The sequence below is a fragment of the Melozone crissalis genome, unplaced genomic scaffold, assembly GCF_028551555.1.
Source record: "Melozone crissalis strain CALT ecotype California unplaced genomic scaffold, PUWL_Pcris_2 ptg000016l_1, whole genome shotgun sequence".
In the NCBI taxonomy this organism is placed as follows: Eukaryota; Metazoa; Chordata; class Aves; order Passeriformes; family Passerellidae; genus Melozone; species Melozone crissalis.
The window spans coordinates 57,879,179-57,906,592 of NW_026535794.1; the positions used below are offsets into that span (position 1 = coordinate 57,879,179).

Sequence of the window (27,414 nt, forward strand, 5' to 3'; positions counted from 1 at the left end):
GTTTTAAATTTTTTTGGGGGGCTTGTTGTTCTGTTTAATACAGGTATTTAAGCACTGCAGGGAGTGTCTTCTGTGTAACTTGCACTTCGTGTGTAGATGACTGAATCATCTCGTCTGGATATATGTAATGCTGACATGAATAGATTGTCGTGTGCACATTCTGCTGTTATCTATCTTTAGGTGAAAGAATAGGTTATTTGAATTGCTTTAAAAATGAAGGCATCCATCCTGAAAAATCAGCTTTGTCTTATAGGTGAGAGATAGTATATAAATAGAACATCTATTAATAGAATATTCTGAGTGGAAAGGGACTCACAAGAGTCATTGAGTTAAATGCTTGATATCCCACAGGGCAACCTAAAAATTAAATAAGATATCCAAACACATTATTAAAACAGTTCTTGAATACTGAAAAGCTTGGGGTCATGACCATTTTCCTATAAAGCTTTTTCCAGTACTTGACCACCCTTTAATTGAAGTTTTACCTGATGCTCTCCAATCTGACTTCTCTGTGACCGAGCTTTAAGCTTTCCTTTGCTTCCTGTCACTGGCCACTGGGGAGAAGAAATCAGCAACTGCCTCTCCACTTCCTCTCATAAGAAAACTGTAGGCAGCAATCAGGTGCCCCCTCAGTCTCCTCCAAACTCAACAAAGCTAGTACTTTCAGCTGCTTATGTAATTTAGTCCTTTTACCATCTCTGTTGTCCTCCTTTGGACGTTTAATATTTTTATACTTTTTTGCATTGTGGAGCCAAACACATGGTACTAAAGAAACTGTTTTTGCACACAGTGCAAGACACTATTTTTGGCTGAATTTATTGGTATCTCATTAAAAGCAGTCATATAAAAGATGTCTGAAGTCCATTTAGAAAGAATGGTAATAATCAGTATTGTTTGTTTCATTCCAGTTTTATACTGATAGAAAACTTCAGAAGGAAGTCAGTTCTTCCTGTTTAGGAAGTAAAGCTGAATTAATTTAAGAAGAAAGAAGTACTAAGTCTGATGCCTAAAGGGCTTCTTTGGACTGTTACATTTTTTTCTGATTAACTTTGTCAATATATTTTCTCTTTTATACTTGTATTTAATTATCAACTTCATATTAGTTAAAGTACATTATGCAATGGTTCTTCAAAATCTAATTGAATATAGCTTCCTGAAACTGTGAAACTGTTCTAAAATATGTCACTTAGGCGTAATGTCTTTAAGTGGCACCTTCAAATGTCATCCTTAATGTATTCATAAAAGAGTACCTAAGCTATTGGCGGTACTGTTCCCAAGTATAAGCTCTGTTTTTGAAGATGAGCTTGTACTTACTGAAATGAGTACTTATTAATTTGCTTCATATTTTTTAATGTGTCCTTATAAAATTATTTTTCTGCAAGATAGTTCACAAGGACTACCTCTTTACCAGGGCATTCTGGCTCTGTTGACAGTTAACGCCGGAGGGGTTTAATGCTATGGTAGAACAGGCATGAAACCATATCGCTTTCATATGCTTCATTCTAATTCAAACCAAAATTCCTAGAGATGTTAAAATCATAGAATCATAGATTGGCTTGGGCTAGAAGGGACCTTAAAAGTCATCTAGTTTCAACCCCCCTGTGATGGGCAGGGACATCTTCCACTAGACCTGCTTATTCAAGCCCCATCCAGTGTGGCCTTAAACACTTCCAGTGATGGTACTGCTGCTTTGGGCAACCTGTTCCGGTGTCTTACCACTGTCAAAGTAAAGATTTTCTTCTTTATATCTAACCTAAATCTCTCTTCTTCCAGCTTAAAGCCAGACCTCCTTGTCCTGTCCTTACATGCCCTTGTAAAAAGTCTCTGCCCATTTTTCTTGTGGGCTCCCTTCAGGTACTGGAAAGTTGCTGTTAGGTCACCTTGGAGCCTCTTCTCCAGGTTGAACAAATCCAGTTCTCTTAGCCTTTCCTCAGAGGGGATATGCTCCATCCCTCCAGCCATCTTGGTGGCCTCCTCCACACTTGCTTCAGTTCAACAAGTTGATGACCTTCGTGTGCTAGGGGACCCCATAGCTGGATGCAGCACTCCAGGTGTTGCATTGAAATTGAGTAGAGGGGATGTATCAAGAAGCAGAGTAGAGGGGATGAATCAGCTCATTTGACCTGCTGGCCACACTTCTGATGTGGCCCAGGTTGCAATTGGTCTTCTGGGCTGTGAGCGCTTGTTGTCATGTCATGTCTGCCTCTCATTCACCAAGTCTTATCAGCAGGGCTGTTCTTGATCTGTTCATCCCCCAGCCTTTATTGGTACTCAGGGTTGCCCTGACCCAGGTGCAGCACTTTGCCCTTGGTCTTGTTTAACCTCATGAGATTCCCTGTGGCCCACTTTTTGAGCTTGTCCAGGTCCTTCAGGATGGCATTCCATTCTCAAGCTGTGTCAATTGCACCACTCAGCTTGATGGCATCTGCAAATTTGCTGAAGGTACAATGTATCTCTTTGACTGTATAATTAATGAAGATATTAAACAATAGTGGTTGCAGTGCAGACCCCTGAGGGACATCACTTGCCACTGATGTCCATCAGGACTCTGAGCTGTTGACCACTACTCTCAGGATGTTACTTTCCAGACAATTTTTTATTTGTGTAATAGTACACTCATCTCTCTGATTGAGAGAGCAGGATGTTAGGAGAGACGATATGAAAGTCTTTACATAAGTCCAGATAAATAATATGTGCAGCCCTTCCCTTGTTCACTTATGCAGTCACTCCATCATAGAAAGCCACTATGTTGGTCCGGTGGGACTTGTCCTTGATGAAGCTCTGCTTGCTGTCCCAAATCACCTCCCTGTCCTCTATGTGCCTTAGTGTAACTCCTACTAGGATCTGTTCCATGATGTTATCAGGCACAAAGGTGAGACAATATAGAAGTTTTTTCTAAAGTTATTATAATATTCTGTGTTTATTTTATAGAAATACAGGCTGGACTTTAGCTTTGGGGTATCCCTTTTACTATGATTTTTTGTGTATGTATATGTAAGCATGTCAGAGACGATTTCAGCCAGTGTTAGCTACTTATTATTACACTTGTACATTTATTTTGCAGTTTCTTGTCTTGGCAGACAGAAATCAGTTTTAGTAGAATTTACCACTCTGGAATTTTCTTCATTATGTAGAAGCTGAGAGCAAGAATGGGAATCTTACTGATGTAAAAACTTCTAATGATTTATTAATATTTTGGAGGTGCTTTTAAGTATCTGAATCCCAGTTTCTAATTTTTTTCTGCTAACCTGTTTTTATTAAACCATAGGTATCTGTCAGACTTTAAATTTTAGAATATACAAAAGAAAACCTAAAACAACTAATAAAATGGGCTGTTTCAAATCAGGTTTGCATGGAATTCTAGGATTACATTCTGTTTTCAGATCAAAATGTGTAAAATTTAAGTAGTCTATACTGAATCACTGCTATTAACATTATAGTGCATAATTTACAATTGTACTGCTCTTTATTAGTGATAGAAAAGAAACTGACTTAACACTAGGAAAACTGGAAGGAAGTGTAGCTGTAGAAAATAAAATGGACAACATTACATTTGCAATTCTTTGCACAGGATACATATGCTGAGAAAAATAGAATGTTTCTAGGGAAGATGCTTTCAGTCCAGAATCTTTCATATGTATAGCCTAATGTTGGTACCTACTAGGGTCTGCAGTCCTAACGATAGAATAGTTCATCTGGAAGGGACCTACAGTGGTCATTGAATCCAGATCTGACCACTTCAGGGCTGACCAAAAGTTAAAGCATATTGAGAGTGTTGTCGAGTTGTCTCTTAGACAATGGCAGACATGAGGTATTAACCACTCTTCTGGAAAGCCTGTTAAGGGTTTTGACCATGCTCTTGGCAAAGACATGTCCCCTCATGTCGAGTCTGAACACCTCCCCCCCCCCCCCCCTCCTTATTCTCTGGGGGGGGGGGGAGGCGGGGGGGGAGGGGTGTCACAGCTTTGAATGTGCTTTCACTGGGTACCAGGAAGAAAAGATCAGTACATGTGTCTCGACTTCTTTTTTGCCTGACCTAATTTCAATTTTTCGCTGATTCTTAATTCAGTCTTGAGCTGTTTTGAAGACCAGATTTCTGTCTGGTTTTTCCATTTTGTTGTGGCAAAATCAGGTTAGTATTTCAACTTAAAAAAACCCAAACTATTTGTATTTGCGATTTGTATCTAGTTGATTTATAACATATAATACTGCGTAGAGTGGCATATAATAGTATATAATATACTATATTAATAACATAGACTATCTTGTAATGTAACCTTGTAATGTTAATATATATGGGTATAGTAAATATAGATAATATTAAATTATATGTATTATATAAATAATATATAATTTAGTTTTTGCAAAGACAAAAATCCTCAAAGTAATTTCAAGTGCTCTTTAAAAATTAAAGTATGAATTAGGCAATGTGGTTAAAACATCCTGAAATGCAATTTTAAATTCTTAATTTTTATTAAGGTTAAAGTTTCACTTCGATGAAGTTGTATGTTACAGTTTTTCCTCTGGCCGCCAACTTCACATTGCAGCTATAACCATTCCTAGAGGTTTTGAAAAAACCTTTTTTCGTTTGAAAACAAATTTAATTTGTTGGGGAAAAAAAAGTATGTTAGTGCCTTGAAATGTTCTGGTTTATTCTTCTCTCCAAAATGTTAATTTTCACAGTCTTAATTGAGAGAAATGGTAGTTCAGGATCCTAGATTGTATTAGCCTTTTGGAGAGTCTTTTGGCCTAAGTCATGGCCTAAGTGTTTGATTATCTCTTTTAATTGTTATGAACCAGGAATAAACTGCGCTCTCTCCTACCACGTGAGGTAACCTACCCAACCAGTAAGATGAAATCCATGAGATCTTAATGAGATTTTATTAACTACTTTTTTTTACATTACTGTGTAAAATTTAACTAATCTGCCACAGCCAATTAAACTATTCCTGATATTCACCTAATAATTTCTGTTGCAGGCAGACACTACTGGCGCAATGCTACAGGAAATTGAGTAACATAGGATTTATCTTTCTTTTATCTAGAGGCATGGAAATTACAGAAGACAGCTGAAGTAGAAGCATGTTGATGGCCTCAGAAAATAGTTTTGCACAGCAGTCCTGTGCCGTTTAATATGTCTGTCTCTAGAACAGTATAATCAGAGTTGATGCAAGTATTTACTACTGCTCCTTTTAATTTATTTTCAAAATTTGTATGATATTCAAATCTCAGATGTAGACATTGTATTTAAAGGACCCCTTTTTTCAGGTTCTTGTATTTATGTAAACATGCTTGGAAAAACTTTAGATGTTAAACACTGATTGTCACACTTGCATGTCTTCTGCTGCTTCAAAAGTTTTCTTTCACTTTTTATTTTTATATTCTTAATTCTGGGTTATCACAGTCCTGTAAAGATGACAAGAAGGCTTCTACAAAGCACTGTATGATTCAGTTCACGTTTCTGGACACTTGTTTGCAATTGTTCTGTTAAGTGTGGGATTGATGGAACTTCTGGACCTTTGCATGTATGGTAATTTGGTTGAAGAGAAGTATGTACTGTTTAAGTTTTATGAATTTGTATTCATTTATGTTTTAGGTACATCGAATTTCAGCCCTGGTGCTGCTGCTTCCATTTCTGGAGAAGGACAACCAACAGATATAAACTGGGTAAATAAAGATAGGAAAGACTCTAACAGTAGTCAGAATAGAAGTAATATACCAATTCCTAGTCCCTATTCTGAAAGAGGTACAGATCATGAAAGCTCTTCCACAAAGCATCATGGCTTTTGTAATCTGGAAAGTCAGTATGGGAATTCTGAAGACTTCCACCAATATTTTGGTACCAGTAAAAGTTTGAAGAATCGCAGCTTGCAAAGCCAGAGATTGCATAGATTAAGAAATGATAGCACATGTGCTAGAAGTAAGACAAGGCAAAGTACTACTGATACTGCTGCAGGTCCAGGAATTTCAGATGCTGCACTAGTACCTGGTAGAAGAGCACCTCCTAGAGGATACAGTGATTTTCTCTCCTCAGAGAGTGACAGGGAAGTACCTAATGCAGATAGCAGAGGGGCAAAGCCAAAGAAAGCACATCTGATACATGTATCTGGGAGAGGTTTTAGGGAAAAGGGAAAGCAGATACATGACCGTGAAAAGCGAATGAGCTCTAAACAGAAAGTAGAGCTGTTTGAAAATTTTCCATCTTTGGATTTGACGCAGTCTGACTCTTCAGAATCGTCCATTGGAAAGGCATTCTGTGATGCACCTTTTGGAAGTGGGGATGAGCAAAAAGGCTACAATAATGTAAACAAAAGATATCCCCGGAAACCTGTGTGGAATAAACCCCCAGTAGAAAAGGAGTGTCAGAAAAGACATGATTCTCACCGTAGTAAAAATACAAAAGTAGGTAAGAAGTCTTCTGTTGCATATACTCCAAAAGATAAAAATGAAAGGAAGAAAGAACTCATTGCTCACAAAAATGATGAAAACTTGACCAGTGAAATCAGACATCAGTTATCTGAGTCTCTCAGGTTCAGTGGAAGAAAGTTCTTGCTAAAGGGGGATCAAGTACCTTCACTTCATTTCAGCTGGACCCAGTACTGGAAGAAGCAAAGTGATGTACCAAAAAACAAAGAAACTCATACAGGTAAGTTTTTGAGACTGTCCTGGACTCCCATATGAAAGATATGATCTTGCATAATTTAAGCAGTCTTTGCTTCAGCTCCTGCCTTGAGTAGCTGAAGAAGCTTATTATTTCACATTAAATTGGTTTTGGGATCAGAGGGTAGAAGTAAATGTAGATGCATGGTATTTCAGTAGGAACATATTCTGTAAGTTTACCTAGAGAAGGACAGATTTTGTTTAAAGTTTTTTTCTGTTTTTGCTATACCAAACTGCAAAAAATGACCTAGTTGAGTACCATTTTAAAATGTGTATGTTGTGGGAGTAAAATTCTAAGCATTCTAAATAATAGGACTTGAGAAGGATAATGCTGAAACTGACTTTTGAAGAATAGGTATTTTCATGTTTTTTGTAGGAGTAGGAAAATGCCAGACAGAGAAATGGTATTCTACTCATAACTGAATTTTATGTGGTTTTTTTCTGCACCTTTGATGCCTTAACCTATAAATGAAACAATACACACTTCTGAGATAACAGTATAGGAGGTAATATTAAAGCTGGTCTTTATTGGAGGCCTTCATGTGCAGATATGGAAAACACAAACCTCCCCCCTCCGGGTGCATAGGTTTTATAAGTTTAGTTAATTAACACAATTAACAAAAATCACCAATTAGCAGCATAAGTGGCGATGCTGTTCTCCCCACAGTTCAAGACTGAACCTTGTTGATGAAAATGTGTCTCAAAGAGCTGTTTTTCAAGCTTGGTTTCTAAGGAGAACCAAGGTAGCATAGGGGTCTTGGAATGTGTTTTGCCTTTCAGGGCAGGGGAAAGTACTGGGGAGAACTAGCTATGAGTGCAATAATAGGCTGCAGAGCTCCAAATATGTGTGTGAAAAATACAGGGAATAGAAGAAAAAAGATGAAAAATGTTAGGCATCACCTTAAAAGGTAATTAGAAATAGAGGCAATATCTGGATACTATTTTTGGAAGTTTGAGAATAGAAACATGTGCTGTTGACAGTGTAAACCAGACCCACAGTTTTTGGCTATCTGAGGGAAATTTATGCTGACTCATACCATTAGTGACTGAAAACATTAAATGGAAATCAGCTCAATCTCTTCAGGGCTATGATACTGGTTTCTGTTTCAGCAACATCTTAGGTAGCTTATTCTAACTGTTTTGCATAAGCTTAAGCACTAAGTGTTAAGAGGCTTAAATGTTCAGATGCAATAAGGAGAAATACCAAGAATTATATTTATTAGATATTTTACAAAGTATCTCAACCTTACCTTCTGTTGCACAGAATGATAGAGATGGGTAGACTAGTTCCAAATACCTTAACTGATATCAAATCTATTGAAGACTTCTCAGCATCTCCTATTTCACAATTGAGAAAATAATAGTATAATCAGGAAGCATAAGATACATCTAGTTGGAAGTTTTATTCTCTTAGCAGGATCAAGATCTTCTTTGATCCTCTTTAACCTAAGTAAATTAACTGTCATGCTCCTGGGTTCTATTTGAATCAAAAAATTGAAGGTGCTTCAGTCTTTTCCCCATCATAATTATTAAATGAAAAACATCACATGCAATAAGCAGAAAGATAAGTAATAGTCTTTCCCAGGGAACTTAAGGAGCTTCCCCCTCCAAAATAGTTTATTTGCCTGCTTTATTTAGGAGCTCTTTTGGAAACACTGTCTGCCACTGTTTTCAGGGAACTAGGATTGTGGATTTTTAACTATTTCTGGGACAGCTACAGTTTCTGAGTATGATATAGCTTTAGTCTTCTGGAGGAAAGTAGTATGTTTTTCAGGAGAATATTCCTTTACGGCAGATAATAACTATGGGTTAGCAAGTAGAAATTACTGTTAGTCCTAAATGTTGTGGAGCTTGATGCAGGAGGGCTAGAAAACAAATTTCAAAATCGTATTGAAGAGGACAGACGCTGTTAACACTTGCAAGCCGTGAACTTGCTTGGAATCAGATGTTGTACTAGCACATTTTGAATTGACAGTAATCTTTTTCTATTATTTTCCTTTCTTATTTCTTTCATTATTAATTTGAACTTTCCTTCTTGTTGTGATCTGATCTAATCACAGAAGAGGTAAAGTGAACTCTGTGAATAAAGCCAAATGTACTTGAATTCGAATGTTCACAGAAATGAGATTAAAACACAAACAAGGTTAGATGTTAATACCAAAAAAATTATATTTTTTATTTAATAGTAAAAGAGACAAAGAGAAAGAGAAAAGAAAGAAATAAATAGAAAAAGGGGGCTGGGAGGAGAGGGGACGAGGAGAGTGACAGAGACAGATTAAATAGAAACCTATCACCCCTTCTTGTGTTCCAATGGTGATGACAGTCCCCTGCTGAAAAGTATAGAAAATATAGATCAATCATGGGCCAGGTGGGAACACCCAGGTGCCTCCCCTTAGGGGGACAGGTGTGACATTGTTGCCTGCAGGGCTGTGGGTCTGTTGCATCATGTTGCATCATGTGCAGTGTTCTCTGGTGCAATTCAGGTGGAAACTCCAAGGGGTTTGGGGACCCCTTGGAGTGGGCCTGTGATGGGCCATGACATCCCATCTGCTGTCCCTCACATGGATGTCTGGTAGATGTGGCTCTCCAAGGGTGGGGGGCCCTGCAGCTGGGCAAGTCTGCATAGCAGCTGGATGGGTGTTCACTGCCTCTGACTGAAGGGTATGCCACATATCCAAAAGAACTTCCTCACTTCCTCCTCGGTTTGGTGTCAGGGTCTGTGCAAGTCTGGCAGCAGATAAACCTGGGGCTATAGCCTCTACCCTGAAGCTTCTGGACATCCCTGCCATGGATGTATGCTCTTCCAGTCTTAGCCATCATTTTCCAGATGTGTTATCTCTGTCCCGTAGGCAGTTTAACTCACAGTTGAGGGCCTCAGCCCAGAGACCTCATTTAGAGTGCAGTGGGCTTCCATGCAGTTTTTGTTACACAATTTGTTATAATAGGCAAAAGTCCTTCATAAAAATGTTTAAGCCATAAACCATAACATTTCAGTCTCTTGATACTTGTACAATCTTAAAATACTTGCACAATCTTAAAATGCTACATTTTTACACTGTTCACTTGTAGTTAATATATTTTTAAGTCCTGTGGAGATTTTTAAGGTGTATTTGGTAGTCTTATCTTAATGGGTGAGAAGTAATCTGACAGAAATGAAGCATAATGTGGTGCCTTTCTTATGGTTGCACATCAGGCTGTGTTGACTTTAATGTGGGGTTCTTGCTTTATTTTCAAAGTACTTTTTCGCGTTTGTTCATCTGGCTCAAAAGACCCTTTACTTTGACTGTTGTTCCAGTAATTTCACTCCTAAAGCACTGTTGCCTTCTGATACAAGGCAAGGCGACCTGGTTCTGAGGAACAGCACGGCGACCCAACTCTCCAGGGTCGCTCAGGCCAGTGAAGCACGCAGACACCAATGTGGTGGACTGTCAAAGGTGTTTATTATATCTTCTTGTGGGGTTTTATAATCTAAGGGGATCTGTCTACATCAGAGGGGGTTCTGCTTTTACCTTCTATGGTTAGTAAGGAGTGGAAAGTTACCAGGAGTGGAAAGTTACTAGCACTACTGTTAGGGGGGCTACATTCCTAGTTACATTCCTTGGGTGATCTCTTATCTTAGGGGATTAGGGGAAAAAGGAGTCCTGCCTTTCCGTCACATCGCGTGATCTTCTGATCGCCTGTCCCTATCTACCACATCTCCCCCTGCCCTTTTTCACAAATGAATGAGGTAGTCATATACATAGGCACTGAAATGAGGCATAAGGTTGTAGTTCGACAAGGAAAAGGGTTTGGTAAACCTGAGTAAGTTTTTGCCAGGCAAGTTTAGAAAATCGTGTGACTGGCAGTGTTCCCTGGTTGAATTCACAGCAATTGTTGTCAGCCTATAAACAGGATGTTGGGCCATTGTAGGCGGGTCTGAACGAATGAGACTAGCTTGTTCAGCAGGCCTGGTCCAAAGGTAGCTGCTAGAAGTAGCATTGCCAATGGACCTATTAGGGTAGAAATCAGGGTGGTTAGCCATGGTGATTGATTGAACCAGGACTCGAACCAACCCTGTTAGGCTTCCCTGTCTTTCTGTCTCTGAGCCAGTCTGTTTCGGAGTTCCGCCGTGGAGTCTCTTACGACTCCCGTGTCGTCTGCGTAGAAGCAGCACTCCTCTTTCAAGGCGGCACACAGGCCTCCTTGCTGCATGAACAGGAGGTCCAGTCCTCGCCTGTTCTGCAAGACCACTTCTGAGAGTGAGGAGACTGACTTCTCTAGAAAGGAAATGGATTTCTCGATCCTTTGCAGGTCCTCATCGATGGTCATTTGCAGCTGGGACAGTCCTTGGTGTTGGGTCGCTAGGGCTGAGACACCCGTGGCCGTTCTGGCTGCTCCTAGGCCGAGCAGCATTGCGTTAGTTATACCTGTTATTACTTCTCTTTTGTGGAGCCGGCTGGGTTCCTCAAAAAGGTGGTACACCTCTTCGTCTGAATGGTACAGGACCCTAGGAACAATCAGAACTTGGACACAAAAGTCGTTAGAGTCATCGAATTTGGCAAGGAACACACAGGGACTCACTCCAGATCGCTGGCAAACCCACATCCCAGATGCGGATGGTACTACTCACTTATTGTTTTTCCTGTCGGGCTTGACAACTTTGGTGCAGACGTTGCCTTTCCGCCTAGCTAGGGTTGCATTGCCAAAGCATCTGCCCTGACCTGTGACTTGACTCAGGGTGATTCCTTTGCGAGGGGTATCCCATCTGCACGGGTGAGGGGCGTCGGCTGTGGAGTAACTGAAGGGAGTGTTTAAAGTGACTCCTTTGTAAAAGGGGGGCTTGACATCGTAACAAAGCCAGCAGGATTCGGTTAGGTTAGGGTTGGATTCGTTCAGGGATAGAAAGGTAGCTTCTAACATACGAAGGATTGGGTCCGAGTCCGACCCGGCTGAGTGGCCTATCTGAAAGGCTTCCGCGTGGCTGGTCGGGATATTGCTGACCCTTGTGGGTAAGGTTTTGGGCTAAGTTGTGTTTCTTCCTTTCGGCATGCTTTTAATCACTTTGTTGGGTCTGACTGCTTGGGGTGCCGACGGTTGGAGCCTGATAATTCGCACATTTACCCTCTCTTTTGACCCTTGAAGGACTACTGTCCACATTCTGCCTATGGCCCAACTAGGGTGATCTGGCTGCAAGACCATCATGTTGTAGCCAGTGCATTTCCGAATTTTAGGGACTTTATGGCGGTTTCGATAAAAAACTTCCCTGGAGGAAGATGGGTGTTTTGCAGCCGCTGGGTGCCCAGGTGAACTGTAAGAATTAGTCGGGCTCTTGTGGATCCCACCCAGGGCCCGACGGTCTGGCATCTGTAACAATGGTTTCGCAGCCCTAGTGCCCACAATATCCCCACCCTGGGTGATTGCAGTAGCTTTTTCCTGGGTTTGAAGCTGGGCACCAGTAGGATAGGTACATGTGTGTGGCGTGTGGGGAATGGAGGTCTACCTTTGGTTGTCCTGGAAACAGGTCGGTGATGCGGAGCATGAAGGATGGGGTGTTCGGTGTGGTGATCTCTTTGAGCACCTTGTCACTACTAAGGTGACGTATGACCCACCTGAATGGCCGATGGGGGTAGTGGTCTGGGCTGGCTTGCCCTCTGGCAACAAGCCCCAACAGCAAAATCGCGCAGAAACACCGTTGATGCTTGGGTCTCACCCGTGCGGGTCTCTCGGGCGCTGCCTGGCGGCTTGGTGGTCTGTCACTTTCCTCTGGAATGGGGATGTATGCGTCACGAGGACGTCCCATGAGCATGTCCTGTAAACAGAAACTCGCAATTCTCGTCAGTCTCATTCTGCTCGTTGTGAAGGTCGGGCTTGATTGACTTAAGTGGACACCACCTGATTTTGCCGTCCTTATTGACAGCTGCGTACCCTCGCCCCGCGAGCATCAACCTCCAGCCCCGTTCCCATTCGCCTAGCTCATTTCTAATTACAACCTGCGGGCCCTCCTCTAGCGCTCGGGTGGCCCAGTGTTTTTGAATGGGACTGTTTGTTTCATCTCCCCTAGGGAATTGATTCAGTGCTAGCAAAGCAGTTGCCAGTATACGTGCCTGATCTCCTGGGGGAATGGAGTTGGCAAAGCCCTCTGCTTTCGCCAACACTTCTAACTTGGTTTTCAGGGTCTGGTTTGCTCTCTCAACTATGGCCTGCCCGGTACTGTTATATGGGATACCTTGCACTAATGTGATGCCCCATTTTGAGGCGAATTCTTGCACTGATTTGGAGGTGAAATTGGAACCGTTGTCAGTTTTGATCTGTTTGGGGATACCAAGCCAAGCCATGGCTGTCAGCCAGTGCTGAATTGTGGCCTTGGAGTTAGTTTTGGGGTGCTGCGTGGCTATGATCATTCCACTATAAGTGTCCACTGTCACTGCAAGCCATGCTCGGGGCTTCAGCAGTTGACACAAGGTGAAGTCCGACTGCCAGATCTCTGAAGGCTTGAGACCTCTCGGGTTGACCCCGCAGGTCCATAGGGGTGACTTCTGGCAATGAGGGCAGGTGGCTACCACATGTTTCACGTCTGCTGTCGAGATTTCGCATCTCTTCGCCAGTGCTTTGGCTCCGGTGTGGAGCGACTCATGCAGTTGACGAGATTCCTGCAACGTCCATACGCCTTTTGCTGCGGCGTCCGCTTTGTCGTTGCCGATCTGGAAGTAGCCTTTGACTGGGTCGTGGCTGTTGATGTGAATGACTGACACGTTGCCCTGTCACGAGGAGAGTGCTTCTTCCAGCATTAGGGCTGCTGCGGATGTTGACGCACCTGGTCCTGCATGGGCAAAGCCTTGCCACGAATATGGAGTCCGTTACAATGTTAAGGTGTTCTTCTTGGAAGAGTCCGCACGCCAATACCACTGCTGCTGCCTCCAGTTGTTGCACTGACAGTGTGGGGTCACACGCTTTGACGCAATGCCATTGTTCTCCTGCCTGCCACACTGCTGTTGCGGTTGAAGTTGTGGAGGAAGCGTCTGTGAAGACCGTTGGTCCTGGCTGCGGTCGGTCCTTGACCTTCGGCGGCATGTCCATGTCAACCACGGTCAGCAGCTGAGTCCAGGGTGGTCTGGCGGAGTAGGAGATTTCTCCTCCGAAGCCAGTGAGAGCAAGGGCTAGGTACTCCGATATTGTGGCTGACTCCGTGGTCGGTTGCTTGCGAAACGGAAGGTGGATGCTTGTCGGCTAGGTTCCTCGGTGTTTCAAGGTGAGTTTCCTGCCTTTCATGGTGAGGTTTGCGATGCATTCGATTCCTGGGGAAAATGCACGAGCGGGTCTTCCGAGGACCACCCATTGGATTGGTCGGGATTTTTCGGAGGGTCCTTGGGCCAGTGCTCCCACTCCCCCCTTCAGTGTAAAGTGGACATATAGGTCCAGTGGCATGGCTGGGTTCCACCTGGCAAGTGTGCCAGTGGACATCTGGCTTTCGATGAAGTCGAGGGAGCTCGTTGCTTGCGGCGTCAGCTCCTTGGGTTCCCGGGGGTGCTTTCCTTTCAGGAGGTCATGTAGAGGGTCCATGACCTCGGGAGGAATTAGGACGATGTTGCGAAGCCACTGCAGCGATCCCACCAGGCATTGCACGTCTGGTCCCTTTTTCGTGTGAAGTGTTATAGCCACCAGCTGGGTGCTTTTCCATGCCCGGGACTGCCCTCCCACTCCGATCACTGGAGGGACTTCTGTGAATTGCCAATGTCCGGGCCAATGTGCTTGGGGAAAAATCGTGCAGTCTGATCCCGTGTCCGCCCAAAACTGAAACCCTATGACGTGGGGATCCTGACTGCCATAAAGGCGGCATGTCCCCCACACCATCAGGGGCTCCTTCCCTATTTTCATGGCCAAGGCCACCCAGGGGTCTCGTTCTGGGGCGTCCCCTGCTGGTCCTGTGACACCGGTGCGGCTTGTGGCAGTGGGAGGTGCGAAGGTACTGAGGGTGCTGCATAACTCTGCCATTGCACTGTAGGCGGGGATGCGAAATTGTCTGCTCCCTGTGGGGGCATGGGGTATGAGGGTCCCCTGCCCCACTGGAGGTTGCTGTAGCTGGGCTGCTGCATGTTCCAGGTGGGAGGAGGCTGGATACGGCCTGGCTGCCCCCTCCCTCTCCTGTTTCCCTGAGGCCTGGATCTGCATTCCTTAGCTAAATGCCCCTTCCTTCCACATGCCCAGCACGGTCCCCTAACTCCCCCTTCAGTGTGATGGAGCAGCTGCTGATAGGCGCCTTGGCTGGGGGCAGTTTACTGCCAAGTGGCCTGCCTGGCCACACTTAAGGCATACCATCACACTGGTTATTGCAGTGTGAACTGTTGCTTGGATGGGAGCTTAATGTTCCTCCTTTGCAACGTGTCTGATCATAGCAGCTATATTAGACCCCTGCGGCAGTGATCTTAAAATGTCCTTGGTGGCTGAGTTACGTTGCTGGCGTAGGCATTCTGCCAGCACCGGACCCTTCGCCTCTGAGGGTAACGCAGAGGAATCTAATGCGGCCTGAAGCCTGTCCACAAACTGAGTGAAGCTCTCACTCTCACTCTGTTTTATAGAAGACCATGGGGAGGGTTTGGCTACTACTTTGGAAGCAGCACAGATGGCTTCTCGGGCAGCACGGGTTGTTGTCATAACCTCATGGGCCCGCAAGCCCTCAGCCTGCGCCTGGGGGGTGATCACAGTGGGGTCTGTTCCCATTAGCCTCTGTATGCTGGAGTCGTGCAGTGGATGGTCTGCTCCCGTTACCAAGGCTAGCTGCTTCGTGCAATTGTCTTCCCACTCTTGTTTAAAAACTATCATCCCTGCCCCATCAAAAATCATTCCACACGTCTGCTTAATATCAAAGGGAAGCATGTCGTCCCCACCAAAAAGGCCATCAATGAGTGTGGAAACCATGGCAGAATTAATTCCCTTGTCCGCAATCGCTTTAACAATTGCCTGCACACCTTTTGGATTTACTGGGGAATAGGTTCTTTGGTTTCCGCCTGCCCCCCCCCCTACACGGACCAGGAACACCAGTGTCGCAGACGGGGCCCATTCCACGCAAGCCATCTTTATTTTCCGCCAGTCTGTAAGCGGGGTTCGGTCTTTCTCTGATAACCCCTTCACCCACGCGGAAGCGCTGTGACTAGTAACTTTACCTGCCCTCTTGAGCTCAGAGCTCGAATCCGAGTCGGAGCCGGAAGTCGACTGGCCAGGTGTTTCCAGGCTGCTCTACCGTTTTCTCGGGCTCTGACCCCGCCCCTTCCTGCAGGGGTCGGGCCGTTCCCTCCCCCTGGGGTCCTTCCGCCTCCTGCTGGGGGAGGTCCTTGCCCTATAAGGACCTAATTTGAATAGAGCACTCTGATTGGTCTTACGCTCCTCCGAGGGGGCCGCCCCTTCTCCCCGCTCGTCCGCGCATGCGTTGTTAAGCAGGCTGACTGCATTTCCGCCCCCCGCCGCCTCCTTTACGCCCTGACCACGCGGTTCGGCGCCATTTTCAAGCACATAGGGTGCGGGGGCATTTTTATCAATCCCTATGGCGTTCGACAATCTGGCCGCGTTCCGCGCCTCCTCCGCGAGCCGCCCCCCAAAAGGACCATGCGCGCTGCTCTGCCTCCTGCGTCGGATTGGGGACCGGCGGGGAAGGGTCAGGAAGAGAAACCGCGGATTTCTCAGAAGGTTCCGCGGCGGGGCCAGGACCTGGCGGGCTCTGCGGGAGGGTCGGAGGGTCCCCTGGGGGCTCCGGGGGGTCTCCTGGGGACTCTGGGGGGTTTGGCCTCGGGCTCGGGGAGGGGTGGAACGCGCCCAGCCCCTGCGTATTCCTGCCTTCAGTCAGATCGCTCTCAAAGGCGGTTTGCGTCGCTGCTCCCACCCCCAGCTTTGGTGTAGCTAATAAACGTACATGCGACTTTCCACGTGTCGTGTTCTTCTAACACCTTGCGTAGGGCCTCTTCTACTTTCCCCCACGCTTTGAGGCTTTTACCACTGCCTGAGGACTTAGTGTCCTCTGCTAGGGCGGCAGTGCACTTCTCCCACACTTCTGAATGTAATATATTTACCGGACGTTCGATCGTTCCCAGCTCTAGGAGCCGTGCAATAGCAAGATTAAAATTCCTGAGCTCACATTTAATTCCCCATTGCTCATGAGCCTGACTTACGACCTTCGCTGTGGCTTCCATGGTCCACGCGGGTCCAGGGGCGTCCCGCCCGCTGCACTAGGCCAGCTGTGCTGCCGCTGTCCTCTGTCCAGGAGAATCCCGTTCCCCGAGCTACTTCCAGGGTTTCGGCACCAGTTGTTGCCTTCTGATACAAGGCAAGGCGACCTGGTTCTGAGGAACAGCACGGCGACCCAACTCTCCAGGGTCGCTCAGGCCAGTGAAGCACGCAGACACCAATGTGGTGGACTGTCAAAGGCGTTTATTATCTCTTCTCGTGGGGTTTTATAATCTAAGGGGATCTGTCTACATCAGAGGGGGTTCTGCTTTTACCTTCTATGGTTAGTAAGGAGTGGAAAGTTACCAGGAGTGGAAAGTTACTAGCACTACTGTTAGGGGGGCTACATTCCTAGTTACATTCCTTGGGTGATCTCTTATCTTAGGGGATTAGGGGAAAAAGGAGTCCTGCCTTTCCGTCACATCGCGTGATCTTCTGATCGCCTGTCCCTATCTACCACAAAGCACTCACTTTAAAAAGGGCCTATTACCATAATCCAGGTCCTTCGCTATAAATATTTGTTGTGTCATCTCCTGGGAATACTTAAGGATAGGAATGAAATGTAATTTTGGCAGAGATTTCTGTATTCAAGAGCATTCATCTTCTTGGTTTAAAGTGTATTCAAAGATGAATTTCCTGTATAAAGTGATGAGTAAAATCTCAAACTTCTGCCAATCTTAAAAGTATTAATAGCTTCAGAATTAATAATTAATGATAATTGCTAATTTGTCAAAATGGAATTTGTATTTCCACTTTAATAAGAATCCTTTATTCCTTCTTCCTGCTCTGAAGCTAAAAAAATGCACAGCAAGTATCAAACTGGAATCTTCCATGAGTAAACTAATGTTTTATCTATAGCCACTGATCTAAAATAGCCAGAGAGCTAAAATGAGTTTCATTATAATTTAAATGAAGTCTTTGAATTTGACTTGAGTTTCATTTCTCAGCTGTTCTTTTATGCACAAGTAATATATTTGATTTGCAGGGTCATTGATTGAACAGCTGACCACAGAGAAGTATGAGTGCATGGTATGCTGTGAGGTGGTCCGAATAGTAGCGCCAGTGTGGAGCTGTCAGAATTGTTACCATGTATTCCACCTGAATTGCATCAAGAAATGGGCACGATCACCAGCTTCACAAGCTGAAGGTTGGTATTTTCTCAAATATATATTTTATATATATTCTATATTATGTATACATATTGTATATATAATGTATGTGATGTATTCTCAAATGTATATAACAGCTAAATTCATGTGTTGCTTATGTAGTGAAAGCTATTAAGAAATATTATTTAAGATAACAATGTGACCCACCTCTAAGGCAAGGCAACCAAGTTCATTGTTAAAGGGATCCCTGGGGGTGGATTAAAGCAAAACAGCACTAAATAACTGATCAACAGATTTTATTAGAACTGCTTTGAAACCTTAAGTGGAAAAAGACTTAATGGATTTGAGAAGGGATACTGTAGGCATTCTGGAGCATATGATCACCCTAAGAGAGGAAAACAGGAAAGAGAAAAACAGAGGAAAAGAGAGATCTATCGCCACCCGTGGCTCCAGTGACGTGGCAGGGGATCATGGTCCATGGTCGTGATAATGCGGTCCAAGTTCATTGGAGATGGAGGCAAGCATACAAATCAGAAATTGGGGGGTTTATAACCTTGATTCTACTAGTACCTCCAGTACTTCCTCCAAGAAGAATTCTGAGTATGCACAGTCTTCTTTCTGGAAGGTTCTGGAAGTCTGGCACTGTCAAACAGGGGGCTTGAGTGTATGTGCCTGGAAAAATTTTCTGAACAAACGTTCCAAGCTCAGGATTTTGCGGCTGCATGGTAGTGGCTTGTGGTGGAGAGAAATTGGCGTTAAAAAACCCCTCTACCATTCCTTTGTAGTATCCGTTCCTTACAGCGGCTTCTCCTTTAGTTCAAAGTTTCCCCTTTAATTAAACAAACTTAAACAGCTTGTGTAAGGCAAAATTTAGCCATAAGCGGCAAATGGTTCACTACAAGTGGGAAAGCCGTAAACAAATTTTAAACTAGTTTTTCCCTACAGTTCTGTGTATGCCTTATATAATCCTCTAACTCAATTCTTTCCAGTGTTCTAGCTAAACCTAATTTCCAGATTTGAATGGGTAAGATCATTCAATGAAATCAGTGCATCAGGATGCAAAACTGTTGATGTGTTTTTACACATCAAGAAAAACATCTCATCTCTTATCTGTGCTTTGCTGAGCAGTGAAGCAGAAGATACACTTCATGCATTAGCTGTGTGCTTTTACTCAACCACTTTTTAGTTTGTTTCTCAGATAAAATACTCCTGTAATTTATCCCTCATGCCATGCGATGAAATGGAATTCAGAGAAAACAGAAAGCTTCAGCCTTTGTCATCAGCTTAAACTGTTTCAGATTCCTTGTATTTTACCGCTTTTTGAAACTCTTAAACCAGTATGTTATGCCCTTCGAATCCTTTACTGTAAGCTAAGGCTGAGTTGCAGCCATGCTTAGTTCAATTGAGTGGTGTAGACACACTCTGAAGATGGTAATCCTGAAGTAGCGTTAATTGTTTTCTGTACCCTGCTTGCTCAGCATTTGCAATTCTTTGTGTCATTCTGTATCTCCCTGGGCAGACTGAGGAAATATAGTGTCACCTAGTTCCAAATTTTTGACAGTTGTTTTTCCAGACTGTGAATCTCCTGCAGAAAGGATTGGTTGCAAAGTTCTTTTTGCAGAAGATGCATAGTCAGACTTCTGGGAAGGGCTGGTTCTGAGCTCCAGTTCTCACTTTATTTCAAAGGTGCTTGAGGTATTAGTTTACTGTCTTGGTTTGAAAAGACAGGTGTTTTCTAAGGAAGGTAGGAGCCTTTCTTGAAAAGGAAAATGCAGACCCCCTCCCTCCCTATTATTTTAATTTTGAAATTCAGAGGCTGTCAGGCAAAGATATGGGAGTAGGAGTAACAGTTATTATGACGGATTTTTTTTAAAAATCCAGTAATACCAAACAATACTGACAGAGTCAGAACACAACCTGACATCCTGTTGGTCACAGTGTTGGTAGCAGTCCAATTAAATGGTGGCTGCAGTCCTCCTGGAGTGACAAATGTGGTTCTGTTGAAGCAGTGGTCCTGTAGGAGAGTGTAGTTTTCCTCTGAAGGTCCAGTGGTGATATAAATGGGCCTGGTCTTCTTCTGGGAATCCAGTGGAAAAGGCTGGCGCTGATGTTCCAAATCTCAGATTACATCCAGGTAGGAATGCTTATCTTCTCCCCCTAGGCAGAGCATCTCACAATGGGATGATGTAATTTTATCAGTCATGCAGTGAGACTCAATGGCCTATTAACAGAAGATATTTTCTGGAGGGAGGATTGGTTGTGGAAGAGATAAAGAAAAACTGCCCCACCTGGTTTTAAGTGGTGGCCCAATTAACAGAAGATAACTGCCTCACCTCTAACAGATGGCAATAGAATACACACCCCCAGCCACAACTTGCATTTCCAGCCTAAGACATTTACCATGAGGTGAGCACAAGGGAGAAATGTGACAATTCTTAGGAGGTTAAAAGCCAAACTTTATTTGCAAACTTTATAAGCCAAACTGAGAGTGATTGTTGAGTGACTTCCCTTTTTTGGAGTTGATTTATCTCCCTGGAACAGCTTACTCCTTATCAAAAGAGTAGCTGCTTGCTTAAGGGGGCTTTTATCTTTCAATACAGTCACCTTAGATGCTTGAATCCTGAAAGTTTTTAAAATAGAAAAGTTTTGGGCCATTTGCTTTTCGTGTAAGGGTTTCTGGATTAAATACGTTACTGCATTCTGCATATGAGAAAACTACAGCTAATCATTAACTGAAGTTAAAGGTTGTGGCCTCAGTAGAACTGATACCATAGCTCCGATAAAGACAACAGTATATATATTTTTGACCGTAGACTTTGCTGCCCCATCTTGTTTAGATTTTGTAATCCAGAGTTTATGTGTTTTACCATAGGTTGTTTCAGTATATGTTCTACATTTCAGGCATTGGATAATGAGGAATTCATTGGAATCCTGGCACTTATTACTGTCTGCTATAGGAAAAATGGGACACTGTAATCTACTTAACTCCATAATTTGCTGGGTTTTGGAAGGGGGAAAAAAAGTTGTTTTGGTTTTTTTTTTTAATTTTTAATTAATTAAAATTAATTTTGATTTAAATTGGTTTTTTAAATTTAAAAAAAAATTAATTTTAATCGAAGGATACTATTTCCTTTGATTCTGCAAATGTTATAATGAATTCCAGAAAATCTTACATAATTCAGCAACCAAAGCTTTCACTGGTATGTTTCACTTCTATCCTATTTGCTGATAAGATGAGTTTTGAATATTCATTTTATGTTTTTGCAGTGTGTCTTGGTTTGAAAGGTGTCTACCAAGGAAGGTGGGAACCTCCCTTGGTTGGAGGGACCCTTGGTAGGGGAGGATATGACCCTCTTTCCTCTGAGTTATTATAACTTTGAAATTAAGGGGCTTTCAGGCAAAGTACAGGGAAAAGAATAACAGTTCTTAATACTAGTATGTATAACAAAGCAAACAACAACAGCAGCAGAACAAAAAACCAGAAACCCAGTAACAGCCTTCTCTAGGCTGCAGGCACTTTCCCCTTTGGTGCAGTTACGGTTACAGCTGGCGTGGGAGCCTGTTGGCTCCCAGCCAGGCAGGGCAGGTGCAATGATTCCCTCACAGCTGCAGGGGGCGTTGTGGCGCGAGTTCAGCTGTGTTTCCCTCATGTGGTAATGGCGGACAGGCTGGATGGTGAAATGGGCTGCAGCCGGAACCTCAGAGTGACAGTTGGGATGGCAGAAGCAAGCACACCCCCTGGGGTGGCAAACAAATGGAACAGAAAACTTAGGGGTTGCTGGACCTGAAGTGGTGGGTTGGAGTGTAGCAAAAAAGCCTGAGGCTGCCGCAGAAAGTGGTCGGGGCTGGGCAGGGGCAGCTGGAGTTCTCCATAGCTACTGCCACACACAGCAAGAGAGATGTACCTTCCAGGAAGAGGGAGGGGATCAGGGTCCTGGATTTTCCTCTGAGGCACCTGGATAGATAGTGAGGGTCCTTTCCAATCAGATCAGGTGTTAATAAGTTCCCAGTTCAATGGCTGCTCTAATGAACAGAGGCTCACCCACAGTAAGGAAGAAGCAATGCAGGGCTGGGCACTGTAGTGGCAGTGAATTCTCCCCACAGTAAGCTGCTGAACTGTCCTCCTCCGATGCCAAGAGTGAGAGAGAGCTACGGGCTAAACCAAGCTGCTCACCACCTCCCGACACCCTCCCCCGGCAGTATCTCAGCCCTTCCCAAGAGAAAGCCCCTTAGGTAGGAGAGTAGCCAGCTGCACCCTTCCCCCACCCTGGCGATTTCTTTTGTCTCTTTTAAGTACCAGTTGTTATTTTCTCTTAGCAACAAATGGGACAAAATTCCATAAGAGAAAGAAAAGGAAGGGGAAAAAAAAAGGAAAGATCCTGCCTTCCAACTGGTATTTCAGTGAAAATTTTCTCCTTATAGGGCCTTGCAGCAGCTCTTAACCTCTGTGATTCATAGTAGAAGGCTGAAAGTGTGTGTGTGCGTGCATAATTTCTCACAATTTTTTGTGATCACGGAATTGGATCAGAGAAATCCTGAATATTTGGATGAAGTAGATAACATCCCTCGTGGGGATCTCATATAGTTTCATCTTCCAGAACAATAGTGACTTGTGTCTGTTACAAGACAAAAGGAGGTATGGATCCTTTGGGGATAAGGCACAATGCTCAGCAAGGGGAAGCTTTGACATTAATGAAAGCAAGGCGTTGCCAGGATGGGAGTCCTGGGACACCAACGCTAATTAAATATTGAGATACTATGCAACAGAATGCTTATTGGAAGTGAAAAACAGAAGGAGTGTATAGCTCTCTTTTATAATTTGTGCTTATTAACACATTATATGTATGTTTTGCTCATTCCAAACTCACTGATGTAATGCCTGTCTTATTGTCTGAATTTTGAGATCCAGAGCAGGCCATCAGATTAGCATCAATGTTAAGGTGGGTGCAGTTGCAAAGGAAAGGGAAGTATTCTGAATCACCACCAGTGTAATAAAATGTTCTTACGGCTCTATGTACTTGGATGGGAAGAAGCAATGAACTGTCTTACGTCTAGATTTCTAGGTTCCAGAAACCAGTTCTAGAACTAGGTTACTGCAAAGTCTTCTCCCACTTTACTCTCTTCTCAGGCTATATTGAAGATGTCTTCCCCCAGAAACTTCTTTGCCTATATTGAAGATGTCTTCCCTCAGAAACTTCTTTGCCTTCTGTTGTCTTGACAGTCACCTGAAAAATGACAGCTGGTTTGGCCAAGGCAAATGAAAGAATCTCCTGATTATCTGTGGGGAGTCAAGGCACTGCTCTCTTCTTGGTCTGCTTGCTCTGTGGTGTGTTAAGAAACCTTCCCAGTCCTGCCATCCACAAGACCCTCTAGCAGTCATACTGTCAACACCTGTGAAGGGAGGCCAAAGCCCCTTCACAATGGACAGCTGGAGTGAGCCAGTGGGTGCTTCTCTTGAATCCCTGCTGTGCGGAAAATCACGCTGTGAAAAGCCAGTGTCCATAAAGGAGACAGAGGAGTCCTACAACTTTATTCAAATGAAGCGAGGGAGTCTACTATGCCATACCCCCATGGGGGTCTCTTGAGTTTTTGTAGGATGCAGCCTCTTTTTATCCTAAACTCCCAGCTGCATGTTGCCCTCCTTTCCCCATTGAGTTGAGGTGCTAGGAAGGTACAGACTTCCCAAACTGCCTACTAAATATTCCCTCTTGGATGTGTATACTCCCCCCCACCCCCATCACACATTGTATGACCATTAAAACTAACTGTAAGCCCATCCTAGGTGGAGAGGCTAATTTCTGTAAGTCTATTATTAAGCCTGTGCATTTTCCTCCAAAGTTCAGAAATTCAAGCTGTGCTTGACTCTGCAACAAACTTGAGTGGCTTGATGTTTGTAATGACCCCTACGCCCATTCTTCCAGAACCTGATTGGTCGTTTCAGATCAAGCAGTTTGTGAAGAAGTTAATACCCATTTCTAGTATCATTATGTTTATAATGACCCCCACACCCATTCTTCCAGATCGAGTAATTTCTGAAGACATTTTTCTCATCTTTATTTCTACAATGTAGACTGTCAGCAGCACTCAGAACTAGAGAATGGATTTTTATTCTATCTTAGAGAGATCCTGGTCAGGAGGAGGAGTTTTGCTGGGCATCACTTTGCCATCAAGTGGAAAGATTCTTTCCTGTAAGGCAACAAGCATTTTACTAACATTTCTTGAAGGAATGTGACCTTAAGGTATTGCATAGCTAAGGTCAATCTGACAAAAAATACCTTCACTACACACAAGATCTTTGTTTATTAAGGGGAAATTGTTGTTGCTTGCCCCTTTCATTCTTCTGCTTCTTTTAAAAACTGATGTTTAAGTGGTGTTTAATTTGTGCCCTTAAATTGATAGAACAAACATTTAAGTAATTTTGTCCCTTCTTTGTGGAGAAGGTAGTTTCACTGGCATCTTCATTTTGACTGTAAGGATTGGAGAAATTTGAGGTATTACAGCTGTCTCTTTCTGTTCTGCCCATCGGCTCTACTTCCAAGTGTACCAGATCCATACCAGTCCAGTGCTGGCCTCTAACACAGCACTTCTAAACTTTTGGGTTTCAGTGATCAGAATAGAAGCTAACAAAAATGTTGGTAAATAGTTTCAAGTAAGGAATCTTTTTATCCCAGAAGGAAGGAGAGAATAGCAATTACTGAAACAATCTCTAGTGAGAGAGAATGAGGTTTCTTATGTGTGGTGTCTTGTCTTGATTCTGTTTAGACAACTGTCCTTGCAGTGTCTTTGGTTGGAGTTCTGCCAAATTCACTTCTGTTCATGAGTAGATTCAGGAAAGTGGAATGCTCTTTCTGTAGGATCATCCTCATTCTCACTTTCCTTAGTAATCAGGATTTTAAAGGAATGCTTACAGGACCACTTCTTACCAATGTGTATGCCAGGAGCCATCCTACTGTTATTCTGTATTGCTGTAATGGCACCTGAATCCTGGAACAAAACTTTTATTACTCCTGATTTTGGCGGAGGGCAACCATGCATGTCCCTTGTGGGTGAACATACATTAATGTGCTTTGACCAAAGATAATCAATAACGATGAAGAAGGAACTATATCTTGCCAAGGCTGTTTTTAATAGGTTCCTATTTTTTGGGGACTTTCCCTATACTCTGGAGAAAGTGTTGCTTGTAGAGGACTAGGCATCCAGCTCCAGGGAAGTTGTTGATAGAAGAGGTCTTCTGTTAGCCTCGTGAAGCTTTTGGGGTAGACTTATCTTCACAGCTTTTGAAAACATGACATGGAGTAAGAATGAAAGAGCTTGTTAATGCCGTAATTAAGTATGATGTACTTAATTACTATACTGTAATCTCATAGGGAATCCTGTAGTATTTAGTGTGCAGGGTTTAGGAGGAGCCACATAAGGTGCTTGCTGTTTTGTCAGTAAATATGCCTTTTAGTTGCCTACTGCCTGCTTTTGCCTTCTTCCTTACACTTCTCTCTGAGTTGCTTCTTCTAAGTTCCTTTAGTTTCTATCAGTCAAAAGAAAAAAAAGCCTTGGTCAGGAAATGCAGATTGGTCTTGACCATGAATATGAGAGTATATGCCTTGTGCCACTGTTGTAGAGCTGCTCAGCCTATAATCATATAGATCTCTACACCAGTCTTGGTGGCACAGTAATATGAGCCAGGTTAAAGAGGGGTGTGAATAAGCATGAAGTAATGTAAAGAACAGACATGCATTAGGTTTGCATTTTTAGACTGTCTAGGCAGTCTGCAATATGAATAATTTCAATTTGTGAAAATAATTTCCATTGTACATGTTGATGAGTAGCATAAGTTGTTCAACCCAGTTGAAGGTGAACCAAGTTGTGCCTCTCGTTGCACTGCAATTGTCTTGTCGTAGGCAGTTTCCTGTTTGCAATCCCTTCTGCTTTCATAACATGAAATTATCATGAATCTTGGTCAGATTTCTTAAGTGAAGAATAGTTATAAAAATCACAGATTTAATAATTTACCAGCACTGAATTGATTCAGTTAAGAGAGACAAAAGTGTTAATCAGTTTTTTTCTTTTTAATATCTATATATAGGTATAAAAACATTCTCTTGTCTGTGACCTCTTTTGTGTTCGCTATCGCTCTCAGACTCATATTCTTAATGGCACAATACGTACTAAATTGGGGAAAATTAATGTTGCTTTTCTTCCACTTTGCTGTTCTTCCTCTACTGCTAATGCACCCTCCTGAAACACAGAAACAAGATAACTACTATTTATTAAAATAACTTGAAGAAGAATGTAAATGAATATATTAGATTATTCTGGTTTATATAACACTGATTTTATCTGAATGTGGGGCAACACTAAATTTGTCTTCTACAAAACGCATAAACTTATGAGAGGATAGTGAAAAGGAAAATGCAGGTAGTGATTTGTGTGAGGTAATTATGTATTCCTTACCAATTTCCCTCTCTTAACACTTTTTTTCCCCTCACAGCTTTAGATATGGTGAAGTCTATGTTCTAGCCGTATATCTTATAACAGGGCGTATGATAATAGAAAAATTGTGAGTTTAAAAACTTGCGTGCTTCAATATGAGGTTGTAGCCGGTTGAAATGAAATATTATGGCTATGTTGATGTCAATACTGCATAAAATGTATTCTTATGAATGTGTTTTCTCACCACTTCTGAGTGAGAAAACACAAGTGGAAAAATTAATTTATTTGCAACTGTGTTAAAAAACAAAGTAGAAGAACTTATTCTAGGCTTGTGGATTAGGTCTTTTATTTACTTCAAGTCCTTTTTTTTGTTTTTTTACCTACAGATGGCAATAGCGGTTGGAGATGTCCAGCTTGTCAGAATGCTTCTTTGCAAGTTCCTAAAACTTACACTTGTTTCTGTGGTGAGTTTCTCACTTGCTTTTGCAAAGAAAATAGTTTTGTCATTTTGATTCCTTTTTCTTAATATGAATTTGAGTATTGGTGCTTGTTTGCTTACACACCTGAAACACAATTTTTAAAAAATTTTATTGACACTGGAAGGTGGCTGCACAGGGAATCATGCATGTGCTACTTGAGAAATGAAAAGAAAATAGTAAGTCCCAAGTGGTAAATATTTTCATATCATTATGTAGAAATAGTGATTTTTATGGAATAATGATAGATTTTGGCTGGTATCTTGTGAGCTTTCCTTCCGTAGAAGGAACAGAATAACCTGCATGCTTACGTCTTTGTGGCAAGACCAAAATAATACACAACTCAAGGATACAACTACCTAAACCTTTAAATTGATTTACCAATTTTGTGATTTATGTTGTTCAGACACACATGGAGCTTAAATAGGAAAAAAATGTTCAGGCTTTTCAGACCTCTGTGTAGATGTGTGTTTAATAAAAAAGGTTAATGGCATGAGTATAGCACTCATTAAGCCATAAATATAAAACAAAAAGGAGAAATTATGTTA

The 27,414-nt window shown here is 42.9% G+C and overlaps 1 protein-coding gene across 1 annotated transcript in view; it reads left to right on the forward strand.

Annotated features, from left to right (window-relative positions):
- Positions 1–27,414, forward strand: part of NFX1 (nuclear transcription factor, X-box binding 1) — a 99,025-nt gene that overhangs the window by 3,264 nt on the left and 68,347 nt on the right. The window contains exons 2-4 of the mRNA XM_054273333.1: positions 5,597–6,646; positions 17,840–18,001; positions 26,777–26,854. Coding sequence (XP_054129308.1) covers positions 5,597–6,646; positions 17,840–18,001; positions 26,777–26,854 — 1,290 coding nt within the window. The remainder of the gene's footprint in view (positions 1–5,596; positions 6,647–17,839; positions 18,002–26,776; positions 26,855–27,414) is intronic.